At 51.4% G+C, this 23,528-nt stretch overlaps 2 protein-coding genes across 2 annotated transcripts in view; both read left to right on the forward strand.

Moving 5' to 3' along the window:
- The window catches only part of LOC104478161 (ubiquitin carboxyl-terminal hydrolase 12), a 28,422-nt gene extending 18,406 nt beyond the window's left edge, over nt 1-10,016 (forward strand). The window contains exons 6-9 of the mRNA XM_086756070.1: nt 3-86; nt 733-930; nt 2,846-2,924; nt 7,679-10,016. Of these exons, the coding sequence (XP_086612196.1) occupies nt 3-86; nt 733-930; nt 2,846-2,924; nt 7,679-7,780 (463 nt within the window). The 3' untranslated portion in view covers nt 7,781-10,016. The remainder of the gene's footprint in view (nt 1-2; nt 87-732; nt 931-2,845; nt 2,925-7,678) is intronic.
- Nucleotides 10,017-19,998: 9,982 nt separating this feature from the next.
- On the forward strand, nt 19,999-23,101 carry LOC104482044 (G protein-coupled receptor 12-like). The gene is made up of 2 exons (XM_086756071.1): nt 19,999-20,132; nt 21,599-23,101. Exon 2 carries the CDS (start codon nt 21,601-21,603, stop codon nt 22,645-22,647), a length of 1,047 nt encoding a protein of 348 aa, XP_086612197.1. The 5' UTR covers nt 19,999-20,132; nt 21,599-21,600; the 3' UTR covers nt 22,648-23,101.
- Nucleotides 23,102-23,528: the final 427 nt, after the last annotated feature.

The raw sequence follows: 23,528 nt of genomic DNA on the forward strand, positions 1-23,528 counted from the left end.
AGAGGATTTAGTAATACTGAGACTCTATGCAGTGAATATAAGTACTATTGTGAGCAATGCCGCAGTAAACAGGAAGCACAGAAGAGGTAAGGTTCAAATACTCAGGCTGATGTAAATGCTCTCTTCAAATGGGCAGCTGTTGGAAAAGCACACCTTGTGAATTCAGTAAAAGTAAACCCTAAGATTATTTAGGTCTGTGTTTGGTGGGGAAGGGCGTAAGGAAGAGCGGAGAGACCACGTATCCTCGTGGCAACCTTATCAGAGAGAAATGAAGAGATTAATTTTGTGTTCCTCCCAGAAGAGCTTGTATCTGGTGCTTCCAGACATTTTTTCCCCGGTTAGCATTAATCAGCTTAAAGCCACGGAAAACCTCCCCATCTGCTCTCACTATGAATACAAAATCTTATTTCTCACCTCATACTTGGTTGCAGCCAGAGCAGCAAGACAGATTTATTCCATCTCTTTCTTCCCATTGATATGATGAAAAATTGATGTTTTCAACAGAGACACTTGTCTTGCATTCAGATGTCAGTTGTGTAGTTGATTTTTCAGAATAAATATTGCTATTCACACTAGAATATAGGTGAGAAAAGCAGCCTTTTGAGAATCTTCGTCAACATTTTAGATGCCTTTTAAGCAGCTTCTTCATGTTGAAACTGTTCTTGAACAAAGCTTTGTTTTAGGTGATCTGCTAATACCTTGTTCTTTGTTTAACATATGTTTGTGGCTCAGAATGAGAGTGAAAAAGTTGCCCATGATTCTAGCCCTGCACTTAAAAAGGTTCAAATACATGGACCAGCTGCATCGATACACCAAACTCTCCTACCGTGTAGTCTTTCCCTTGGAGCTCCGGCTCTTTAACACTTCAGGAGATGCTACAAACCCTGACAGAATGTATGACCTGGTGGCTGTTGTTGTTCACTGTGGCAGGTATGTTGGCTTTGTGCTTTGTGCCTTTTCTTGACATTTAAAAGGAGTCTGTCATCCAGGTGCCATTTTATAACAGTACAGTGGCTGACAATGTGAGAAGCGTGCTAAGTAGCGTCAGAGCTAGTTGTCCAAAAGTAATTTTTTTTTTTTTAAAGAAAAAATATTTCAGTCTTGGTTTTTACTATTTTATTTTACTGTTTTAAGTTTTGCTTTCTGAGTACACAGGTTAGCTCTTAGCAGCTTTCAAATACAGCAGCAGTTCAGACGAGTTTCTTTGAGCTGTAGCAAAGTAAGAGCAGCCTTTAAAAAGCAAAAACAACAAAAAAACCTCACCTCCAACCATACTTTTTAGGAAAACTAAATGAAATAAAAACAAATCTTGGAAAAACACTTACTGAAACAGAATTAATTTACAGTTCTCATGTTGCTACTTGCTAATCATTAACTTTTTTTTTGGAAGCTGGTGCCACCACGTGGAATAAGCTGTGTACTGCTGATTTTTTTCAAAATCACTTTATTTATTGTTGTAGTAGTTGTGTTTTTAAAAGCAAAGAGGAAAAATTTTTAAGCACTATTAGGAGAAAAAGCAGTCATGGAAGGCAAAAACTTCTATAACTGCCTTCTGGAAGTGTGAAGCAATAAGCTGTTACAGCACGCAAATGTTTTGAAGTGTCTTTGTGAGGAGCAAGACAATATAATCAACACACTTATTGCATACATTTAGTAAAAATAAACTATGGATGATTCTAGGTGATTTGTGTTGTGGTACAGTTGTGCTGTTACTTATGTTAATCATTTTTATCTCATTGTGTGCATTTTCTTCTGTAGACTCTTAATTTGTTATACCCGTAACTATCCTTACGTGTTTTAACAATGGCGATTAATAATTTAGATGTATTAAATGGCTTTGCTTTTTCTTCTCAAACCTGTTGTCTTACGGGGGGCTTTTAGGAGTCCTGTGACTCTTCTGGTTTCGATTCTTACTAGGAACTTACCGAAAACTTAAATATTTAAAAAATATACTTTATCTTGGGATCTCAGAACTTGTTTCAAATATTTTGCCATTACAGTTTTACTTTTGATTTAGTTGCTCTAACCAAAGAAGTTTAATCCTGTGACAGGTTGTGTATTTACGTTTATCAATAATTCTGGAAGGACTAGAGAAGTACATCCCTTTGCCTAAAGCTGGTATTTAGAGCCTTATGTAGATGCTAAGTAAAAAGTAAAGGGGAGGGGGAAATATTTTCTTTTTTGCTGTGTTTTTGGGCTGTTATCTCAGAATTTGAGGTTGGTAGGTTGATAGCTCCTAATTTTCCATCCGTATAGTTTATTATCACAAACTGCAAGCTTTTCAGGGCGATCTGCCTGCCTTTACTCTGCAGATCCATCTCCCTTTGAGTTAGGTCACGTTGTCCCTTCCCTTCAAAGTAAGCATTCAGATATAGGTGGTAAACTCATACTGGCAAACTACCATGGGCAAACTGGGAACAGCGGTTGCAGAAAGCTGTAGGCTAAACCACACTAAGAATTCAAAAATATCTCCTATGCAAATAAAGTATTTCAGACGGTTATTAAGATTTTTGAACAGTGGTTAGAATACGCTGTAGTGGTGAATGTGAGGAAACAGTGACTGAAATAACTGGCTTTTGTTTTTGAAATATATGGATGATTATCTAAAATATTTACAAATTTGTGTATTTTGAATATATTGTATTTGGCAAGGAGCAAAACCAGAAATTTTAATTCAAGCAATTTGTCAACGTCTAAGAACCTAGACAATGTTAGGAGTAGTATTGGACAACATTAAGAGCTGGGCAATCTAACTCTGCCAGGAATAGCTAGAATCACGTGGGAGAGCGGTGGTCCTGCTTTGTAGGCACCAGAGTAACAAGTCTTCAATCCTTTTTTCCGGCAGTGGTCCAAACCGTGGACATTATATCACCATTGTGAAGAGCCATGGCTTTTGGTTGCTGTTTGATGATGACATCGTAGAGGTAAGTGTGCTGTTTCCATGGTGGAAACAAGTGTAGGCGGTCTTGCTGTCCAGCTCCGTTTTTACGTCTGGGGGTAGCTTTTGCACCTGTGAAAGTATTTCAGCAAAACTTGTGCACGGAGTAATTCTGGATGTTTCGGAAGTGAACATCAGCGCTGTTGTGCGTCTTCGTTATAGAGGTAGCGCGGAGAAGAGCAAACCAACACAAGGGCTGTACGAACACCTCAAGACATGGGGTGGTCCACCTGCTCAGCCTGAAATACCACAATTGTCTTACTCAAGATCTGAAATGCTCTTATTTCAGCCCCCCTTTTAGGCTCTGTGCTAGTTGCGTTTCATCGCTGCGTTTAAGAACTTCTACGCTTTTTTCGTAGGCAGTTTTCCCCAACAAACTGAAGTGTAGAAAAACTGTAAAAAAGACTTTGGGAGACTGTGGTAAGGTCCTGAGGGTGTACAAAGGTGTTTGGGCTACTTGTAATAGTCTTTAAACAGTCTGCTCAAGCAAGAGATGCCTTCACGTTTCTACTAACATATCTGTAAAGACTAATATCCAAAATATTTATATATCTATGTATTTCACACAATTATTAAGCAAATATATAAAAAAATAGAACAAATACCACAGTAGAACTGCTTTTTGTAGAGATGAAAATGTGGTGTTTGCCTCTAAGATCTCACGGTCAAGGCTGAGGCCTGATGCTCAGTGTCCAAGCAGGTGCAGCAAAATCTTTGCTTGTCTTGATATAAAGATGATGTAGTACATTCTTCTCTTCTTTTTTTTTTTTTTTAATAAATCTTTGCTCAGCTTTGAGCATCAGGGAAGGCTTCCTGCTGATTTGGATAGTTTGTGTGACTGTGAACAGTTGCCGTTCTCCCATTATTATATTTTGAGGGTTGTTTTCCTCTGTTTCTATCACGGCTGAGGTATGTACTTCTGTCAGCTGATTTTGGAAATAGTGTTCACCTCAGGATTTTTAAATTCACTGTCTTTTCCATCCAGGAGATAAACTTTATCTTTTAGAAGTAGATACAAAGTAGCCATCTTGTTGTTCTATATTTGTTTTCTATCACTCACTTCTATGAAGTATCTCAGCTTTTAGGTCAAAACGGAATTTCTTTCTGTCTGCAAATGCTGTTGGCACTTTTATAGATGTGCCAAAACACAGCTGTTAAATATGCTCTGTCTGTTATTGGATAATAAATTCCAGGAGCTGTCACAAGTAAGGCAGAATGTAATTCCTCTCTCCTAGAGCGATGCTTTTTTTTTTTTTTCTTCCCCCCCCTTTAAGTTGCTTTTCTAAATTTAATCATGACTTTCCTTTTTTTCAGTTCATCTTTTGCAGAGTTTATCTAAAATGCTGTAAAAATAAAGCTCTTTGATCTGAAGTTTCTACTCTTTGTGTTTTCTATGGCTCTTTGAGTTTTCACTGTCTTGATCAGAATTAGCAATGTAGCCCCATCCTGTAGCACTACCTCTGCCCCAGCTGCGGGTCTAGAAGTTTAAGGTTCCTTTTCCTGCTAGAAGGCTCTGGTGTTTGCATGTGTTATTTGTTTTCTGTGAAATCGAGACTTTGTTTTTCCTGTTAATCAATGTGAGATCATTGCCCCTTTCTGATGAACCTGCTCCTTGACCTGCTTCGAGTGTAGCGTAAGGATTCCTGCTGGATTTGTCCCAGAGGATATTTTCACTGACTATCCATCCTACCTGCTCCTGCTTTCTAAGAGTGGTCAACGTGAAGCATACATCTCGCCTCCCTCTGTCTAGGAAGTACCACCCCTTCTCTTTCCTTGAACTTCTGGTGATTTCTGAATTTCTGGTGATTTGGTGATGAAGCAGAACAGGACAGTGCAGACTGTTCTTCCTCCACTGATGCTGCAGGCTGCCAGTCATCAGCTCTCGAAAGTTAGTTCCTTACTAGTGCTGTAGGCTGTTCGCTGAAAAGGTGAAGCAAAGCCACAACTGCTTTCATGAGTTCTGTCTGCTGCCTGAAGAGGTTTAAATATCTGCTCTGAACCTGACCGAGTGCTATTTTCAGGCTGCTTGTAATTGGCCATAAGGTGACACCACAGGAAATAGTTTGCTATGTATGACATTGCAGAGGCTGTCCTCAAAAATGGAGTGGCAAAAAAACCGCAAAGCCCCAAATCCCCTAGAACATGAATTCTGCATGAGTTTCTGGTTTTAGGGCTAACCACAGGAGCCTTCTGCTCTTCAGAGACTCTAAGAACATGAAAGCAGAAATTTTTATTTTTTTTTTTTTAAAGCTTTGGAGACTTAACATTCTAGGTGTGAACTGGCTGCATAACAAAACAGATACGAGTTAGCAGACTTCAGAAGATGAGTCCAAAGCCCTCATACCTGTGTACAGATATTGCAACTGAAAGAGAACACAGGAGAAAGCTTCCCCCCCCCTTTAAATACAGTTAAAAAGCTTTGTTGCATTTTTGGCAGGGGATATGAATTAATAACTCCGAACTGTCAGTAGGAAGTAGTTTATCCTTATTACCCACTGAATGTCAGAAGTGGTGAAGTCATATTTATTTATCTATTTGGATTTGGTTGGGAGGCCAACTCTCGATTAAATTGAAGACAGATGATCATCAAACATACTACAGCATATGTGAAAAGCAACTGCATCAAATCCAGGAGGCATATCGGTCCAACTGGGGTACTGCGCCAAGCAGAATTAATTGAGGAACCTGAGTAAACGATCTCTGGCTAGTCTGATGTGTTGTCATTAGAGCAGCTAAGTGATGCATCACAGTGACAGTGTTTATCTGAAAAAGAGAGGGAGAAGTGTCCATCCAGGGAGTTTTCCAAGTGGAAAAAAGGGGGAGGATGATTGTATGTCTCTGCTTAAATATTTTTCAGAGATTTGCAGCATTCGGTTGAATGCAAGAAAAGGATTTGTTTTGAGGAACCAGAATAGTTGTCTGGAAATGAGCAAAGGTTATTTAAGCTCGGTTAACAGGAAAAAAAGTCATCTTAATGCCAGGTGAGGCTGCAGAATCCTAAAAGTAGTTGTGAAACCACCGACTGGTCATTACTCTAAAGCTGTAACTGGGCAAAACTTTCCTGTCAACAATGTAAGTGGTCAGCTAAGGCTGAGAAGAATAGAGTCTATATGATCTTCTTTCAGTTCCACTGTGTTTTCTGTGGGTAGTGAAATTAAAAAAGGAAGTCAGTTTTGCCGTGCTGAAACTAAAAATATCTGCAGGATGAATTAATCTGTATCAAATGTTTGAGTTGCATTCCAAATGAGGAGTGGAAGTAGGCTTGATTGCATAGCAAGTTAGTTGGCACTTAAAAGAAAACATGTTTGAGTTGTCTGCTAAATATATTACAAGAGCTGAAGAACGTTCTTTTGCTGTTTTTCTGTTAAAATGTGTTATCTAACAGTTTGTAGTAGACATTACGTTAATAAATTGTGTGAAAATGCAAAAGCCCTTAGTCCAGTATTGCAGCTTTTCTGAAGTCCTTGAATGGAGAAGAGAGAAAGACAAAGCATCTTTTTTTTTTAACAAAACTATTCAAGGGAGAATTTCTGCAGCTCTGTCACGCAGTTGATGCATCTTCTGAAAACTTCCTGTGTCTGTTTTTCTCGTGCTTCGAGAAGGATGGCCTAACCTTGCAGGTTGTTGGGCAGCGCTGCTTGGAGCAACCAGTGCTTTGGTGTTTGCTGGTGATGCTAAGGTCTGTTCAGCGAACGGTGATTTAGCCTGCGGCCAAATGGGTTCTGTAGCCGAGGAGACTCCTTGGTGGGGTCGTAGTGTGGTCTCTTTCTTTTTGAATGTAAGCACAAGTTGGTCACTGCTGCTGCCTCTCGCAATCAAAGCAGGTGTTCAGCCCACAGCCTGGTGTATTCTCAGTGTGTCGTTGCTTCCTCGACACTGTGCCTTGGGGAATAAAGGAGAACTTCAGGCTAGTCCGCCTTTGGTCCTCCACAACAAATTCAGGCTCCTTCAGCCTCTCATCTCTGTGGATCCAGAGTCCTAAAGGTATTTTAAAATAATAAACCACAGCAGAGTGCTGAGCAACACAGGTCATTGGGAGTATTTTATTGCAGTGTTTTGGTCTCTACGCTTGCCCTCTGCTGACTGCAGAATCAAATTCAGTCACGGGAAGCCAGTCGTTCTCAGGAGCTGGGTCAAGACTGTACAGCTTGCATCTTTAAAAGCCCTTTAAAATGCCCTGAAGGTCTTGCTGGTTGGAGTATTAGAAGAAAAACTACTTTTCTGCATGTCGTTCACAACTTCAAATATAAGCGGACAATTTAATTCTGTAATACGGCAAATAATTTATTTCTCTTAAAACATACACCTTGAGATAATATTCCAGGAGACATTGTTCCAGGAAATCCTAAGGAAGGAAAGCTGTTAGAAGATCAGAACATCATAATCAGATGGGATCCGTAGATTTCATGGTATAATTACCAATAGCACTTGCAGGACTTCTCTATGTAAGATCCCTTTTTTTTTTTTTTTTGTAGTCCAGCTTAAGAGTACACCACTTCTGAGAGGTTTATTATTTCATCATTATTTCCTTTTTTTTTTTCAATAGTGAGTAAGGTAGTAAGTGGAAAAAAATGTTTTCTTGTATTTGGTTGGCTTCAATGATACTGAGACATTGTTGTGTTAATACTGCGTGGCTTTCCAGCATCATCCCCAAGAGCTGAAAATAATGCTTTGTCTGGGAAAGGGATTCTTAGGGTTATCTTTTGACTGAGGCTAATTATAACTCTCATTAATTTTCAGAAAATTGATGCCCAGGCCATTGAAGAATTCTATGGGTTAACATCAGACATTTCCAAAAACTCAGAATCTGGATATATCCTCTTCTACCAGTCAAGAGACTAAGACAAGTGTGTACAAATAAAAGAAAAAAGGGATCAAGATATGTCCAGATGGAACGTATTTGTGACAGCAGAAGCAGTTCCTCGTTGTTGCTGTAGGACCAGGACAGATCCAGCAGGGCGAATAAAGAGTTCTCCCTGCGGTTTCGTGGGGGATTAGTGCCGACTGCCGTAACAAGAAGAGCTTTTGTTCCAGTTTTCTTTCTGGGCTTTTTTTTTTTACGTGCTATCTTCCAAAATCTGTGTTACCTCTACTTGAAACCTGGCTGCTTATTTGTTCGTGGACTGAAGAAGAGATTTAAAAGTAGCATTGTAGAATTTTTACCATGTAATGTTGGCCTGAGGCTATACCTTGGTTTCTACCATCGTCGTTTTTCTGTATTTTAGCAGAATGATTTCAATATTCAGTGTCAGCTGAAGGCATATTTTCAGATATGAACAGCAGCTGGTTGCTGGATATTTTTGGTGACTCAGACTTGAGAAGTAGTACAGAGCTAAGACATATTGGAAATGTCAAGTCTGTAATTTTTATAAAAAAAAACCAGACAAAAAAACTCTCTCTGCAGCATTGTAAATTTCCCCATTATGCATTATCTTGGTTTTCGATAACACTGACAGCACTGCTTCTTTTTCTATTTTTAGTTTTACTGTTCTGTTTCTTCTTCGGAAGGTACGGAACTTGATCCATATCCAGACTGGTCTATTGTGCGTTCTTCTTTTGAAGCAGAAGTTTTGACTCGAAGCCGCATTGCTGCAGACTTCAGGGGAGCAGAGAAGCAGTTACCTTTTGAAGAGTATATCTGGCAACCAGTTGCTGTGGGAAGTTTGAAGTGACAGCGTTTCTTGGAGCTATTGCGTAAACCAAAAGTGCCCTCGTTCTGAGACAGGATCTGTTCAACATTTCACTCAGTACGTAGTAAACTGATGCAACTAGCGTTTCGAATCTATGCTAATTCACAGAAACAGCACTAATTGGGGCAGGTTAACCAAGGGAAGCGTTATTTATGTAACTAATCAAATCGTTCTTAGTCTTCAAGTAATGAACACGTAAGGAGGAAAACCAGCCAACTCAGACGTGACCTTGCTAAGTGTTCTTCTCATCTCTTGACAGTGTTTGTATTGATCTGGGAATCATAACGCCTCCCTAAAAATGCTTCTGATTGTTTTACCTCTACAGCTCTTGCTTAACAGGGGAAATCGTTAGTCTTTTGAAGACTGAAACTCAGTAATTATCCGTTACGTGTGTATATATTCTAATCTCAAGGATAACTAGAAAGAGAAGACTAAGGAAGCTTGTAAGAAATCTCAGAAAATCTTATGTAATTTTCTGTTTGAAAAGTCCTGTTGCCGTGCCAAAGCTTGTCGCAGCTGGCTCTAAACTACCAGTGGGAATGAATATTTTCCTTTCTCCGTCTTGCTGGGTCACACAAGAGCTGTCCTCTCTGTGGCTGGTCCCAGCCCCGCCGTTCGTGGTGTATACCAGTGATTGTTGTTCTTGAGGACACTTAACTTATGCAATTCTGTGGCGTGTACAGGATATAAAACATTTTACCAAAATATCGTCCTCAGGAAAACAGCATTTCACATCTTGTGGTGGCTGTATGTGTCTGTTTCTTCTTCTCATGACCAGAAACATGATGTTAGCAGTTAACTCCTGTCCTCAAAATGCAAATTAATCATTACCGTTGCGTTCCGGCTGGGTACATCTCCGCTTCCAGAAGATAACACATGGACATTGGGTTTTTAAATTATTTTTTATTATACAGAGTACTGTCATTTTAAGGGAGACATCCAATAACAGCAAACCTTCTTGTCATCTTGTCCCTATTGTGTGAAGATCCTTCCTGGCTGAGTCTTCTCCCCTCGTTCACACCCGAGTTGTGAGTCCTCTCCTGGTGCCGCCACCAGAAGCCTGTCATCATTAAGTCTTGCAAAAAAAAAAAATTTAAAAAGAGAGCACTGACTTAAAAATAATCTAAACAGTAAATACAAGAATTAATGTAGTACACTAGACATGTATTTTGTATATCTGGCGAGACATTTTTACAAATAAAATACCTGACTGAGAGAGAATATTGAAAGATATATGCTATAGATTAAAAACTGTTCAAAGTGCACTTTTGCTACAGATTTATAAGGAGACTAAAAGGAATTAAATGGGAAGAGAATGGTGTGATGTTACTTCTGTATAATAAATGACCCCGCCTGTCTCCAATAAAGGTCATGTATGATCAAACGCACAGGGCCCGCATGCTTTTCCTTCAGTTTCCACCCGTGCTGGCTGGCGGAGGGATGCTGACCGCGGTATTGTGTGCTTAGAACCTGTGCGGAAGCGGTTTAAACCAAGAGAAATGAATAATTCAGGGTCATAAATGACAACTGACGTGCTGGCGCACCGAGGAGAGGTTACGCAGGGCCCTTCCCCTGACGCCCACCCCACTGCTGGTTTCCCTTAATCTGCTCCTCATCCCCTGGAGCTCTACCTTTGCCTTTACTTGGGATTTCCTTTTTCCTTCTCTTCCTCTCCGCCTTTGCTGTCGGAGTCCGTAAGACTTTGTTGCAGGTATTATCTGACTGATCTGGAACAGAGACATTTAAAAGCAAAAATAGTACCCTATGCTTGGAGCTCTTCAGGTTCACGGCGGGACAGCCCTTCATTTCTGCGTCGTTCACTGGAGTTCGCTTCTTTACGGGGAAAGGTGATCAAAGGCTGCTCCTGTGAGTAGGAATTCACGGGACTGGGTCAGAATACAGCCGAAGCAAATGAGATTTGAAAATGACAGCTGCTCTGTGAAAAACATGTTTTAAATCCAAAATGCTGTCTGCTCCTTGTCGTGCTGGGCCACACGCTAGCAATAAATAAATGGAGTTAATTTTAGGTCTAGTGAAAGTGAGTTTGACTTTCAGTCACTTTAGAAAAAGTACTACCCAAAATTAATTTTGTTGAGGGCAAACATCTGAAAGCAATGCGGGTTTAGCTTTGAGTACCAGCAAGGCAGGGTTGATACCAGGGCTTGGGGGCTGGTCTTGTCGCTTCAGGTCTCCTCCAGACCCTCGCGCCGGAGCGAGGGTGAAGACCATCCGGTGGTGATGATGATTTGTTTCTGCTAACCAGCAGCTGAAGCGAAATGCACCCTGCGTGGTTGTTTTTCTTCTAGTTCAGCAGATCCTGCCGTTTGCTTGTGGAGAGGCTCTGCCCTAACGACTTCAGAAACAGAGGTTGTTCAGGCATTGGCGTTTGTGCTCGGCGTGTTCTGGTTACCAGCACGAGCTTTTAAAGTCACCGTGCCAGCTCGGTTTAGGATGTGTTTAAAACAAATCATAGCTGATTGGTACAAGAAAGAAAATAGACTAACAAAAGCCCCTGAGATAAGTAAAACCTTCCCGTTGTAGTCCTCTGCGCTCGTCAAAAGGAAACAATCCCCTGAAACGTAATTAATTCTCGACATGGAAAGTCCTGCTAGCATTTGCTGTTGGTGCACTAATTAACCTTCGGGCTGCTTCTGTCTGCTTCCCTCCCGCTCCTGCGAAAGCAGCCCTGTCTACAGAATGTGTTCCCACCTAGCCAGCCAGCCTTTGGTTCCGGAAGGAGCAGCTGCGTGGGGTGAGATGTCCATGAGTGATGGTTCAGCGTACAGGAGGTTAAAAGTGAAGCCATGTCAGTGGAGCAGTGCGAGGGGCATCTTGCCGTTTTCTTCTGAAGGCAATGCTTCGCAAAGGAACGCGGTTTGATCCTTTCTGCTGTCTAGGAACAAACACAAATAGGAGCCACTGTGGTGCTTATCAGCACTTCAGCAATGTTCTTAATTCTTAACTCTTTTCCCCTCTTCATCTTTATCAGAAACAGTACAATCTTCCGGATTTTTGTCCAGAAACTACTAAAAACTCTGTAAGATTATGAAAATCTGATGTTAAGGACCTTGCTGTCGGAGAATTGGTTGCCTCCTTTCTTGAAAAGAAAGTGTAACCTTGGATCAGCTGGGCCTAGAGAGGTGGATGGTGACATTCGAAGAGGTGAGAGATGGTCGGTCCCGTTCCTGCTGCAGTCCCCGAAAGGCAGAGGGTGAGGCTGCTGCGCCGCCTTGATGCGAAACGTACCAATTCTGGGTGAAAACGAAGAGTCTGCAGCAGCTGTGGTCGGTAACTTGTCCCTTCGTCGTGGCACCTCGGGCCGTGCCAGGATGTGTTTGTCAGGGGAGGTGGATCCGGGACACGGGAGGTGACGGATGCAGGAACAGATGCTCTCCGAGACCCGCGGGGTCTGTGATGGGGGCTGGACACGTGGGCCAACGTCAGCTTGGGTGGGGAGCGAAGCCCAGGGGCTTTGAAATAGAGGGTGACTTAGAAACCCCCTGAGGAGGCGTTGGATCTGAAGGGACAAACTAAGAAGGGGTTTGTGAAGGTCTTAAAATATCGGAGTCCCTGAAGCGTTGCTCTAGATAGCTTGGCCCACTTTTACTGAGGGCAGAAAGCTTTTGGTGCCACTCTGCTGAGAAGCATCCTCTGCACCGGGATCCAGCCCCAGGGAGCTGCAGCGTCTGGAAGCTTCGCTGTGCGGGGCTGTCTGCGCCCAGAGGCGGCTGGGAGCAGCGGGTTGGCATCTCGGAGGTCTCTGCGTGACAGACCCTGGGCAAAGCCAGCAGGAAAGGCGTGTTTGGCCAGGAATTTCCATTTGAAATACGCTCGATGTTTTGAAAGCATCAGGTGTGCGGCAGTGCCTTTGCAGGTCGGGGGGGGCTGTTGGAGACGGAAAGTCTTGTCTCCGCATGGCGTCTCTGCCTCACGGGTGGTCCCTGGGTGCCGAAACCCATCTGGGTGGATGGTGGGTTGAACTGGGGCACCATCAAGTCACCATGTGTTTTTCAAGTCTGAGCCACGCCTGCAGGTCTCCCCCATCGCCCGGACAAGCCGAGGTGAAATCCATCAGTGCCGAAAGATTGCTCCGTGACGGAACTCCGCCGGCTCCCTTTGCTTCCAGCCTCGCGCCCGCAAACCCTCAGCTCCTCCCCGGCAAGGAACGGCATCGCGTGGCGCTGGTGGGGAAGAAGTGTTATTCTTGGCAATCCTTTCCAAGGTTTTTTTTTTTAAATGTTAAACTGTTCATTTTCAGATTTTGAGTTACAATATTTCTCGGAGTGAAAGGCCACGAGTTTGGAAGGAATCCAGTTTATTCCTTCAAAATTCGTTGCCGTCATTTCAGCATAAAAGAGGCGGATGGAGGAGTGACAGCGACACAGAGCGGGATCGGAAAGCGAGTCCTCAGGCCAGGAAGGGGCATGAAAGGACGCGTGAAGCCGCCAGACAGAGCAAAATGGCAATATTTCCTTTAACTTCTCCCTAAGGTGCAGTAAAACAAAGAGTTGGACAGAGATGTCACCCGTATTTGCCTGGTTTCTCATGGGTGCTGTAAAACTGAAGACAAACCTAGGTTTGGATTGCTGAGGCCTCTCAGCTTCTTGAGCCTCAGACCCAGCAGAAAGGCCAAGCTTTGGTTTTGCCAAAGTTTCCCATTCATCCCCCAATGGGAGAGTGCTGGATTTAGGAAAATCAGTTTTTCCACCTTGTTTCTCCGCAGTTTGAGCCCAGTGCTTCAACAGCAGTGAATTCCTGTGAGACCTGGTGACCGTGTTATCCTCTTCCAAAAATATCTTCCCCCAAAACATAAAACCTCTCCGAAATAACCGATCTGAAACAGCGGCATCCAGTTTCCGGCTCTCCGGAGGCCGTGGCTCGGCTCTCAGCCGCAGCGCGGGCCACGGGTCGCAGCTGAAGGGCGGTAATTAGAGCGGTGCCACCTTCGCTCCCTGGGAGGGTCATCCTTCCTCCAAACGCCGTGAGCTGCGAGAAACCCGCTGCGTTGAAAGGGCTCAGCCGGGAGGGAGTGCAAATGAGAGCATCCTCCGCCGCGCCGGCTGTAGGCGCGAGCGACGGGGGGGAAACGGGAAGGGAAGAAGAGGAAATGGCAGGAAGGTGGCTTGACTTTTTGTTGCGGCCGCGTCCCTGCAGAGCAGCAGTGGTTACGAGCATCCTGGTGATTCCCACCGTGCCGGCCTGGCTCCGAGCATCCGTGTGCTGGGAAGGAGTCGCGGGCTGCCTGCCGTCACATGGGTGGCTGGCGCATCCCTCCTCAAGTGCTGTCAAAGTTCATTCCACCTTTTGGGACTGCAAAGTGGCTCCTGAAGTTGGTTTGTGGGTTTTTTTTTTTCTTCCCAAGGAGGAAAAAATAAAAAATTCACTTCCCCCTCCTCCTTCCCCGAGCGTGTTTAATCATTTGCCGGTTAGTCATATTCCTAAGAAAAGCAAACGTTGCGTGATGGTGAGTGACAGCTCCTGGAGAACGGGCGCTAATTATATCTCGGCGCTGAAAAAAAATACCACGCCGGGCTGGCGAGTCCTGCAAGGGAGCGGGCTCTCCTCTGAGCGCTCCTGCGAGCGGCTGGGATGCCCCCAAATCACCCAGCTCTCCTGGCCCCCAGGCCCCTTCCCCGCCTGGGTTATGGGGTGATGAATGCCCTCTCGCTTTGGGTTGTATCTCACCCCTTCCCGTCCTGGTTTTCCTCCAAGCCTGTTGGGAAGCGTTTGGGGAGCTCTCCCTTCCGCTTGTTTTGTCCCTTGCCGGGGCATCCGGGGTGGCCAAAACGCCCCGGACCGCGCTGTGCCCGTGGTCAGAGCCTTCACCTCCCTGTTCCCAGTTAAACAGAGACAGGTGAGCCACACGGTCTGCGCCTTGGGGTGAAATCCCCCGTATTTCTCTAAATCTGCAGTGAGCCGGGGTCGGGGGTCTGGTCCCCACCCGCAGCACGGCACCCGCGAGCGCGGGAGGATGCGGGAACTCTCCCCGAAGGGCACGGGATGCTCCCGAGGACCGGGATCGGCGCTGGGTTTGTTTTTCCATTTCCTGGATGGGGTTTTGTTTTCTTAAAAAGCCCAGGGCTAAAAATAGCCCTCGGCTTGCTCGCCCGGCGTGAAGGCGGCGCGGGCTGCGTGCGGGGCCGACCTTCAGCTCTCGCAGCGGGAGCACGGCCGCCTCCCGCTTCCACCCCCGCCAGCTGCCTCCGGCGCTGGGCTGTTTAAAGAAGCTATTTTGCCTCTTTTGTGTCTCGAGACACACCTGATGGGGAAAGCAGGGACATTTTTTATTTTTTTCTTCCTTGCTGAAATAGCCACCTGGCCATAGATCATCCTGGGCTCGGGGATTTGGGATCAGATTTCATTACGCACCGGGCTGTAATGATCATTGAATTGCATGGCCGTAGGGCATCTCCCCCTCCCCATCGGACAGAGGGGGAGGCAGGCACGGCTGTTCCCTCTGGGCTCATGGGACTTGGGGTGCAGGGACCCAACGAGACAGAATTTGAGGGTCAGGGACTCACTGAGGTGGGATCTCGGGGGGTTGGGACTCAACAAGGTGGGGTTTGGGGGGCAGAGACTCAACAAGGCAGGATTTGGGGTGCAGGGACCCAACAGGGCAGGCTATGGGGGACTCACACACCCAACGAGGCAGATTTGGGGACAGCCACCCCATGAAGCGGATGGGGAATCGCCCATCCCTTCCCAGAGGACAGAGTTTTGGGGCTCTCCGGGGCTGTTCCAGCCGCAGGAGCCCTCCCGGCCTGGGGGCCAGCGGGGTCGGAGGAGGAGGAGTGCGGGCACGGCAGCGGCACCGCAGCGGGATGGGTTAAGGGGATTCACCTGCGTCCTCCTCCCCGCAGCGCTGGAAACCCTTGCAGGGGGGTTGTGTGTGGCACATATAGCGCAGAAAACACACCAAAAAAAATGACCTTGGCACCGATTTCTGCAGTGGAGACGGGAGGAAGCTGCTCCGGCCCGTGGCCGCCCTGTGACGCCCGGTGTGGGTTTCGCGAGGACGAACCCCTCCGGCGCTGGGTGCTGTGGGGTGCCCGGCGCTGCTGCCGGCGGCTCCGCAGCTCGGCCCAGCCCTTGCTCTCTTCTCTCCTCTCCGCAGCAGCTTTCACCCGCGTCGACTGTGCCTGGAAATGAATGAATCGTGGGCTCCGGGCTGCCACGCAGGCTGAGCCTCTTCCTGCCTCCTTATTCCCTCCAGTTGTCTCTGCTGGGACACGGGCAGCACGAGTGGGAGGACTGGGACGTCACCCCAGCAAAGGGGGTGTCCCAGGTTTGGCCCTGTCGCTCGCTGTGGGTGGGACAGATGTCCCCCCCACGTTGGGTGGTCACGGCACAGCGGGCAGGGGCTCGCTGAGCTCCGGCCGAAGCGGAGCAGCGCCCGTCCCCGCTCCCAGGCGCTGGCATCCCGCCAGTAGCATCACCGCGTCCCCGAGCCGCTGAGCCACGCGTGAGTCACGCCGCAGCTCCCCGCGTCCTGCCGGCCCCGTCAGCCTGTTTGCAAACAAACCCAGAGGCTGGGAGCCGCGCTTTGGGAAGGGTGGGGGGCCCCAGCGAGCCCCCACGGCAGCAGCACGGGGTTTGGGGGTTGGAGTTTTTCCGCGTGGAGGAAAGCCGTGGGACGCACGAGGGTTGTGCCACGCGGCCGATGGAGCAGAGGGGACAACAGCCCGCTCATTCCCCCTCCACGGGAATTGCGGGCATGAGTAACTCCCAAAACGCTTGGGGACAAGGTCGCTCGCTTGGAGAGCACGGGCGTAGCGGAGTTGGCCTTCCCCGACGCAACCGTGGTGCCAAATTCTCCCGATCCAGGGGAAAAAGCGCGAGCGGGCGAGCTGCGTCCCCAGCAGGAGCGGCGGAGCTAGGTACAGCCCGTTCCCGCAAAACGCGAGCGTTGCGGCGACACGGCACCGACGGACGCTGTGGTGGTAATTAGCGGCTCCCTAACGAAGGGCTGGGAAAGGAGGGGGTGTCCCAGGGGAGAGCGGCGCCTCTGCCCAGCGTCGTGTGGGCGGCGGGGGGGTTACCGACAGCGGTGGGGGTCTGCGGGGACGGACCCGGCAGAGTTCCCCCCACCCCGTGTCCGCTGTAGAAGTGGCCAGGAGCCGGAACGATCCCGGCGTACGGAACTGGCAGAAGGTCAGGGTGGAGGGGAGTTGGGCCTGGAATTGTTCGGGATGGCGTTCCCTCGGTCACAGGCAGCGCTTAGGGTCGGGACGGGATCCCCTCCCCTCCGCTGCCATCCCTATAGCAACCGGCAGCCTCTTCCCGTTAAACAAGTGACTCATCGACACGATCGCACCGGTATCGGGGAAGGCGCTCGTGACTTCCAGCTCTGACAAGAGAGCTGACCTTTCGGGAGAAAGGAATTAAAAAAAAAATTATAAAATAAGGGAAATAGCTCAAAACTGGACGGGAAGGTGCCGTCCTGTGTGTCGTCCTCGCCAACCGTCCCACCAAACGGCAAGTAAAAGCAACTCCCACCAAGAACTCCTCAACCCCATCAAATTTGGCAGGTTTGAAGTGTTTGGAGGGTCCCTCCCCACTGTTAGCGTTCTGCCGGGTGCCTTTCCACCGTAAATTTGGCTGTGGGACTCTGGAGGGGACGCCGCTTCCCAGCCAAGTGACCTCGCAGGCCGGAACGGCATCACCCGCGTCAGGGCCGGGCCGAGGCCTTCACGCCCCTGCCCTCAGCTGGGGGAGCAGCCGAGCCCGTCGGATGCAGGGGGCTGGAATCCGCCTTTTCCGCGTCGTTTCCGTTACTGAGGATTTTAGGGGCGGGTGGGCGTTTTTAGCTCCTTTTGGGCCCCATCCTGCTGGGCTGGGCAGGGCTCCGGCTCCGAAACGCGCTCCAGCCCATGGGAGCTGCTCCCGCCGGCTCCCGGCGCTTGGCTTTACCTGGGTAGAGCTCTCCCTAACTCCAGCCGAATTTTTTCCAAGCCGAGCCCTTGCTTCGCGTCGCTGATTTCAGCAAGCAGCCGTGACCTTTTCCTGGGGAATTCCTAGCCCACCCCACGTGTCAGCCCACGGCTCTCACGTGGGCAACGCGGTCCCCAGCCGCAACTCCGCGGAACGCGCCCGTGCCGGGACCCCGGCGCCGCGACCCCGCACCGGATCCTGTTTTAATGTCAGAACCTGGAGTTTAAATCCCGCTCCAGGGCAGCCGGTGTGGCTTTTTTCAAAGAATCTTTCTTATTTTGCCCCTTTCCACAAAAAAAACACCCTTTCCCCCGTGCCACGTCAGGTAGATTAGGTTATTGTTCATTATTAATTATCACCGCCATTTGCCCTGGTATTTTTCCTCGCATCCCGCTTCCACCCCGCAGCCACAAAGATGATGCGAAGCCTTTGAACGTCGGCTTTCGCAGAGTACCGGCGTGGGAGTTGTTCCTCTGGGCGAGCTCTGAACTGCCCGTTGGGTCTTCCACATGAAATCTCCCACCCGCCACTCCGCCACGCTGCCGGCCGCTTGGGTTTTAACCAAAAAAGCCCCGTTTCCAAGTCAGGATGAGCGCTGCCGCGGGTCGGCAGCACCCAGCGTCCCCGCGGGGCAGCGCCAGGGGAGGACCCTGCGCAGCGTTTAGCACCGAGCTTCCTCCCAAGGTCCAAGAAACCAAGGAGGAAGAGGAGGGATGAAGATGGGAAGTGACAAGGGAAAGCCTTCACCCTGCCAAGCGGCGTGGCTGGTGGCGTCTCGCCGCGTCCTTGCGGCGCCAGGCTTTCGCTGGTGGCTTCGATTAGCTTTGATTTTTTATTTTTTTTTTTTAACTCCTCGCTCTTGAGCCTGCAATTGGAATTTGGGTAAAGCGCACTTTACGCCTCGGCAAAACGCGGACACCCAGGGAGCTCAGAACATCGCACGCAGCTGTAAAAGGCAGACGCTCAAATATCACCAAGACGATGCCGGACTGGGACAACTAGAGGGGTGTCTGAGGGGGAGGGATGCGCCGTGCGTCTGCGCGTGCCCGTCCTTGCCCCAGCCTCCTGGGTTGGGGGGCTCGGAGCTGCGGCAGCCCCCCCTCTGCGGGGCAGGGGACTCGCAGCCCCCAGCAGTGACAGCAGGGCCGTCCCCGCTCAGACCAGTGGCTGCTGGTGGCCCATCGGCTTGGCAGGGCTGAGGCCGCACGCACTCATCTCAGCCCAGGCAGCCCGGGTGGGCCGTGTCCCCGCGGAGCCCCTCGCGCGGCCGTCGCGTCCCCTCTGCCGCAACCGCTCGGTCCAGCCCCTCTTCTGCAGGGGAAGTCAATCACAGCTCCTCGCTCGCCTCCCCTTTCCCAGGCGCTGCGTAATTACCGGGGGAGAAAATTCATTCAGCATTTCGCTCCCATTTCCTCCGCCCCCTTTTTTCATCCCGCTCGTGTCACTCGGCGCGCACAACGGCGCGCGGTCACGCGGCCCCAGGTAGATGACGATTCACATCCCCCCCCCCACCCCGGGATGGGGCTTGGCCTGATTCAGAACCCAGATTGCTCCCAACTGGGGGCGACTGGGTTCAGCCAAAGCCACCGGTTTATTGTCACCGAAATATCTCGGCGCTTTTGGGAGCTGGAAATCCGTCTCCCGGCACCGAGCTCGCTGCGCTGCGTAGCTACAGCCTGGAGGAGAGCGGGGGGATGAAGGAGTGAAGCTGGAGTGTTATGAAACCAGTAGGAAATGGGGGAGAGGGTGCAGCCGAAAAAACCGCCGACACGGGAGCTGAGCGTCCCCGCTGTGAAGATCCTGCTCCCTCCTTGAATCACGGAGCCGTTCGCGGCGGGAAAAATCATCCTGCCCTTGGGATTTGCTCCGTCTTTTCCCAAAGAGTCGGGAAGGAAGCCTTGGGGGTGGGTGGGTGCCGCGGTGCCGGGAGGGGGACGGAGGGTCCCCCCACGCGGGAGGGTGGGTGCCCACACCACGCTCCCAGACGTTGATCCTCCTCATCCCAGCTTTTCCACCCGTGTCGGGCGAAATCCGTGGGGTGCGGTGTCTCCCGTGGAGCAGGCTCCATCGGCCCCCCAAAAGAACCCCCCCGGCCGCCACGTGCAGGGTGATCAATGTCCTTGGGCCACACTGGATGAGCATCCCCGACGGGCGGGCGGGCGCGCGCAGGGACCCCGAGGTGCGGCGGGCGAGCGGCTGAACGAACGGCGGGGCTGGGCGCAGGGGTGCGCGCGTGGGGGGCCGGCGGGCGCGGACGCGGCGGCGGCGCGGGGAGTCAGCCTTCTTGTTATTCTGATCACGGCGGCTCTGATTCACAGACTTGGATCATGAATCTCGGCGAAGACTTTGACGTCAGAGTTGAGATTTATCAGCAGATCCAATGGGGCAGGAATATTAAGCGCGAGTGGATGCCAGCTTTCTGCCAACGCTATTAGCGACGCTCGCCGAGGAATGAGGTGTAACACCAAGGACTGGGAGGACTGGGAAGGGAAAAAAGATAAAAAATAATAATAAAAAAAAAAAAAAAAAAAAAAAAGGAGAGAAGCGAGCTGATCTCAGAGCGTTAAAGCCAGGTAAAATGACGACCCTGGGCGGTGGCGGCTGCACGCGGGACGGGGCGACGGCGGGGTCCGGGGTGCGGGCAGAGCCCCCCTGACCTTCACACCTCGGGATGGGGAGGGGGAAGGATTCACCCAGCGAGGGGAACCGCGCCGAGCAGGGCAGCATCTTGCAGTTGTTTGCAGCCGGCTGCGAGCATCTTGCAGCAGTTTGGGGTTTGGTTTGTTTTTTTTTTTTTTTTTTTTGCTATTTTTTCCCAAAGGAAGGGAAGGGATGGAGAAAGGAGAAAGTTAACGCAAGCTCTCCCTTGCCGCTGCCGTCTCCTTTCATCAGCAGCTCCGCATAGAGGCGAGGGCTGGCCTATTAATAGTATTTATTTTTACTCGCCGCACGCAAAAAAAAGAAAAGGGCTGCAGGGAGCAGGGGGGGCGGGGGGGCTTTGGGCTATAAATAGGCACCAAAAGGTAGCGGTGCCCCTGGGAAGGGGGAATGGGGCGGCTGGCACCCTGCTTTCACCGGCAGCCGGGCGTGCGGGGCATGGAGGCCGGTGGCAGCATCGGGGAGCTGAGTTGTGTCCGGCCTCAGCCCGCCGGGAGGAGCAGGAGCTAGCGGCGAGGGGTGCGTGGGGGGCAAAGCGGGGGGTAACGGCACACCCCGCACCGGGGGCGGGAGGGGGTGTTAGTTCCCGGGGAAGCTGCAGTCGGGATGTGGGGAGGCAGAGGGGGATGCGGTGGGCGGGAGGGGGCTCGGTGCGGGGTATCCTGGGGCTTGGGGCGGGGCGGGGGTCCCCGGAACCCGGTGCGGGGCTCGGTGCGGGGTCCCTGTGCTTCACGGGGGGCTCACCGGGCTCGATGCGGGGCTGGACGCAGGGTCCTTGTGCCCCATGCGGGGGTCCCCGGGCTCGGTGCGGCGCTCGGCGCTCGGCTCTCCGGGATGGATGCGGGGCTCGGCGCTGGGTATCCTGGGGTTCGAGGTGGGGCGAGTGTCCCCGGAACCCGATGCGGGGCCCGGTGGGGGGTTTGGTTCGGGGTCCCCGGGCTCGATGCGGAGCTTGGTGCGGGGTCCCTGTGCTCGGTGCAGGGCTCCCCGGGCTCGATGCGGGGCTCGGTGCGGAGACCCTGGGCTCGATGCGGGGCTCGGTGCAGGGTCCATGTGCTCGATCGGGGGGCTCACCGGGCTCGATGCGGGGCTGGGTGCAGGGTCCCCGGGCTCGACGCGGGGCTGGGTGCGGGGTTTCTGTGCTCGATGTGGGGGTCCTCGGGCTCGGTGCGGGGCTCGGTGCAGGGTCTCTGTGCTCGATGCGGGGCTCCCTGTGCTCGGTGCGGGGGTCCCTGGGCTTGATGCGGGGGTCCTCGGCTTGATGCGGGGGTCCTCGGGCTCGGTGCGGGGCTCGGTGCGGGGCTCGGTGCCGGGCTGGGCGGGGGGCTGGCGGCAGCCCGCTGCCCCCCCTCACCCCCTCCCTCTCCCTCTCTCTCCCCAGCGATGCTGCAGGGCCCCGCCGCCATGGGGGAGCCGTGGCAGCCGCCTCAGCCGCATCCCCAGCAGCAGCAGCAGCAGCAGCAGCGGCTCCCGGCTCTCGGCAACGCCTCGGAGCCCAGCGCTTGGCCCCCGGAGGGCGGCGGCGGGGCCGGGGGGCCCGGGGGGGCCGTGAGCCCCTGGGACATCGCCCTCTGCGCCACGGGGACGGCGGTGGCGGGGGAGAACGCGCTGGTGCTGGCCGTGCTCTTCTACACCCCCAGCCTGCGGGCTCCCATGTTCCTGCTGATCGGTAGCCTGGCCCTGGCCGATCTGCTGGCCGGTTTGGGGCTGGTGGCCAATTTCGGCGTGCGGTACCTGCTGCGGCCTCCCAGCGAGGCGGCGGAGCTGGGGGCGGCGGGGTTGCTGGTGGCCGCCTTCTCGGCCTCCGTCTGCAGCCTCTTGGCCATCACGGTGGACCGCTACCTGTCGCTCTACAACGCGCTCACCTACCACAGCGAGCGCACGCTGGGCTTCACCTGCGCCATGGTGCTGCTGATGTGGGCGCTGTGCCTGGGCGTGGGGCTGCTGCCCCTCCTGGGGTGGAACTGCCTGCGGGACCAGAGCGCCTGCAGCGTCCTGCGGCCCGTCACCAAGGACAACGCGGCCGTGCTGGCCGTCACCTTCCTCCTCCTCTTCGCCCTCATGATGCAGCTCTACCTGCAGATCTGTAAGATCGCCTTCCGGCACGCCCAGCAGATCGCCGTGCAGCATCAGTTCATCGCCACGGCCCAGGCCACCTCCACCCGCAAAGGCCTCTCCACCCTGTCCCTCATCCTCGGCACCTTCGCCCTGTGCTGGATCCCCTTCGCCATCTACTCCTTGGTGGCCGATTCCAGCTACCCCGCCGTCTACACCTACTCGCTGGCGCTGCCCGCCACCTGCAACTCCCTCATCAACCCCATCATCTACGCCTTCCGGAACCCGGACATCCAGAAATCCCTCTGGCTGGCCTGCTGCGGATGCGTCCCTTCCACCTTCTCCTCCAGACCAAGGACATCCAGCGACGTGTGAGGACTGAGCGCGGAGCGAGACGCGCTCCCCTTGCTCTCCTCCTCCTCCTCCTCCTCCTTTTCCCCTCCGCCGTTATTGTTTCCCACTGGGAGGAAACCCCCTCCGGCCAGCACATCTTGTTCCATGAAAAGATGGCCAAAAAAGAGAAAAAAAAAAAAGGGAAAAAGAAGGGGGAAAGAAAGAGAGAGAGAGAAGAATGATAATGGTTTCCTTTAGAAATGTTATTTTCTTACACATTTTATTTTTTATTTAAAAACACAAAACACCAAAAAAAAAAAAAAAGACAAGAAAAGGAAAAAAAAAGGCTCTCCGTACGACGGCGTTTGTCTCCTCTCGGGGTAAGGAGCCAGGGGAGCAGCGGGCTTGCCCGCCCTGGCCGGGTGGCTTCCCCCCCCCCGGGGGCCACATCCCACAAGTGGCAGCCACCGGGAAGGCCACGGGGGGCGGGGGGAGGTATCGGGTCCCCACACGGAGGGGCTGGTCCCCACGTGTGGGGCGGTTGTGTGGGGTGGGTAACCTGCCCCCCCCGCCCCCAAAATCAGGTCTTGCAATGCTATGCAATAATGGGGTGGGGGGGAGCACAGGGAGTTCGGGGGGGGGTAACAGGGATGGAGGGGACCTGGGGGGGAATGGGACACGATGCCTCTGTTTCTATGGCGTTTGAGAACCTGAGGGGGCAAAAGGCACTTTAGGGTATGGGTGTCATTTTGGGCTGTCGCGGGGATGGGGGTACCTGGGGAATCCATTCACCCCCTCCAAAAAACAGGCGGCAGTGGGCAGGTTGGGGGCTGGTGGCGTGGAGGTGGCGAGGGCAGCGGGGGCTCCGGGAGGCTGAGGAAGGGCTCTCCTGCCCGGTTTGGGGTGTCGCGCTCCCCTGGCTG

The sequence above is a fragment of the Chlamydotis macqueenii genome, chromosome 11 (assembly GCF_036417535.1).
Source record: "Chlamydotis macqueenii isolate bChlMac1 chromosome 11, bChlMac1.mat, whole genome shotgun sequence".
NCBI lineage: Eukaryota > Metazoa > Chordata > Aves > Otidiformes > Otididae > Chlamydotis > Chlamydotis macqueenii.

Excerpts from the sequence above, each read along its gene's own strand:
- LOC104482044 (XM_086756071.1), top strand. The coding sequence starts at position 21,601 with ATGCTGCAGGGCCCCGCCGCCATGGGGGAGCCGTGGCAGCCGCCTCAG.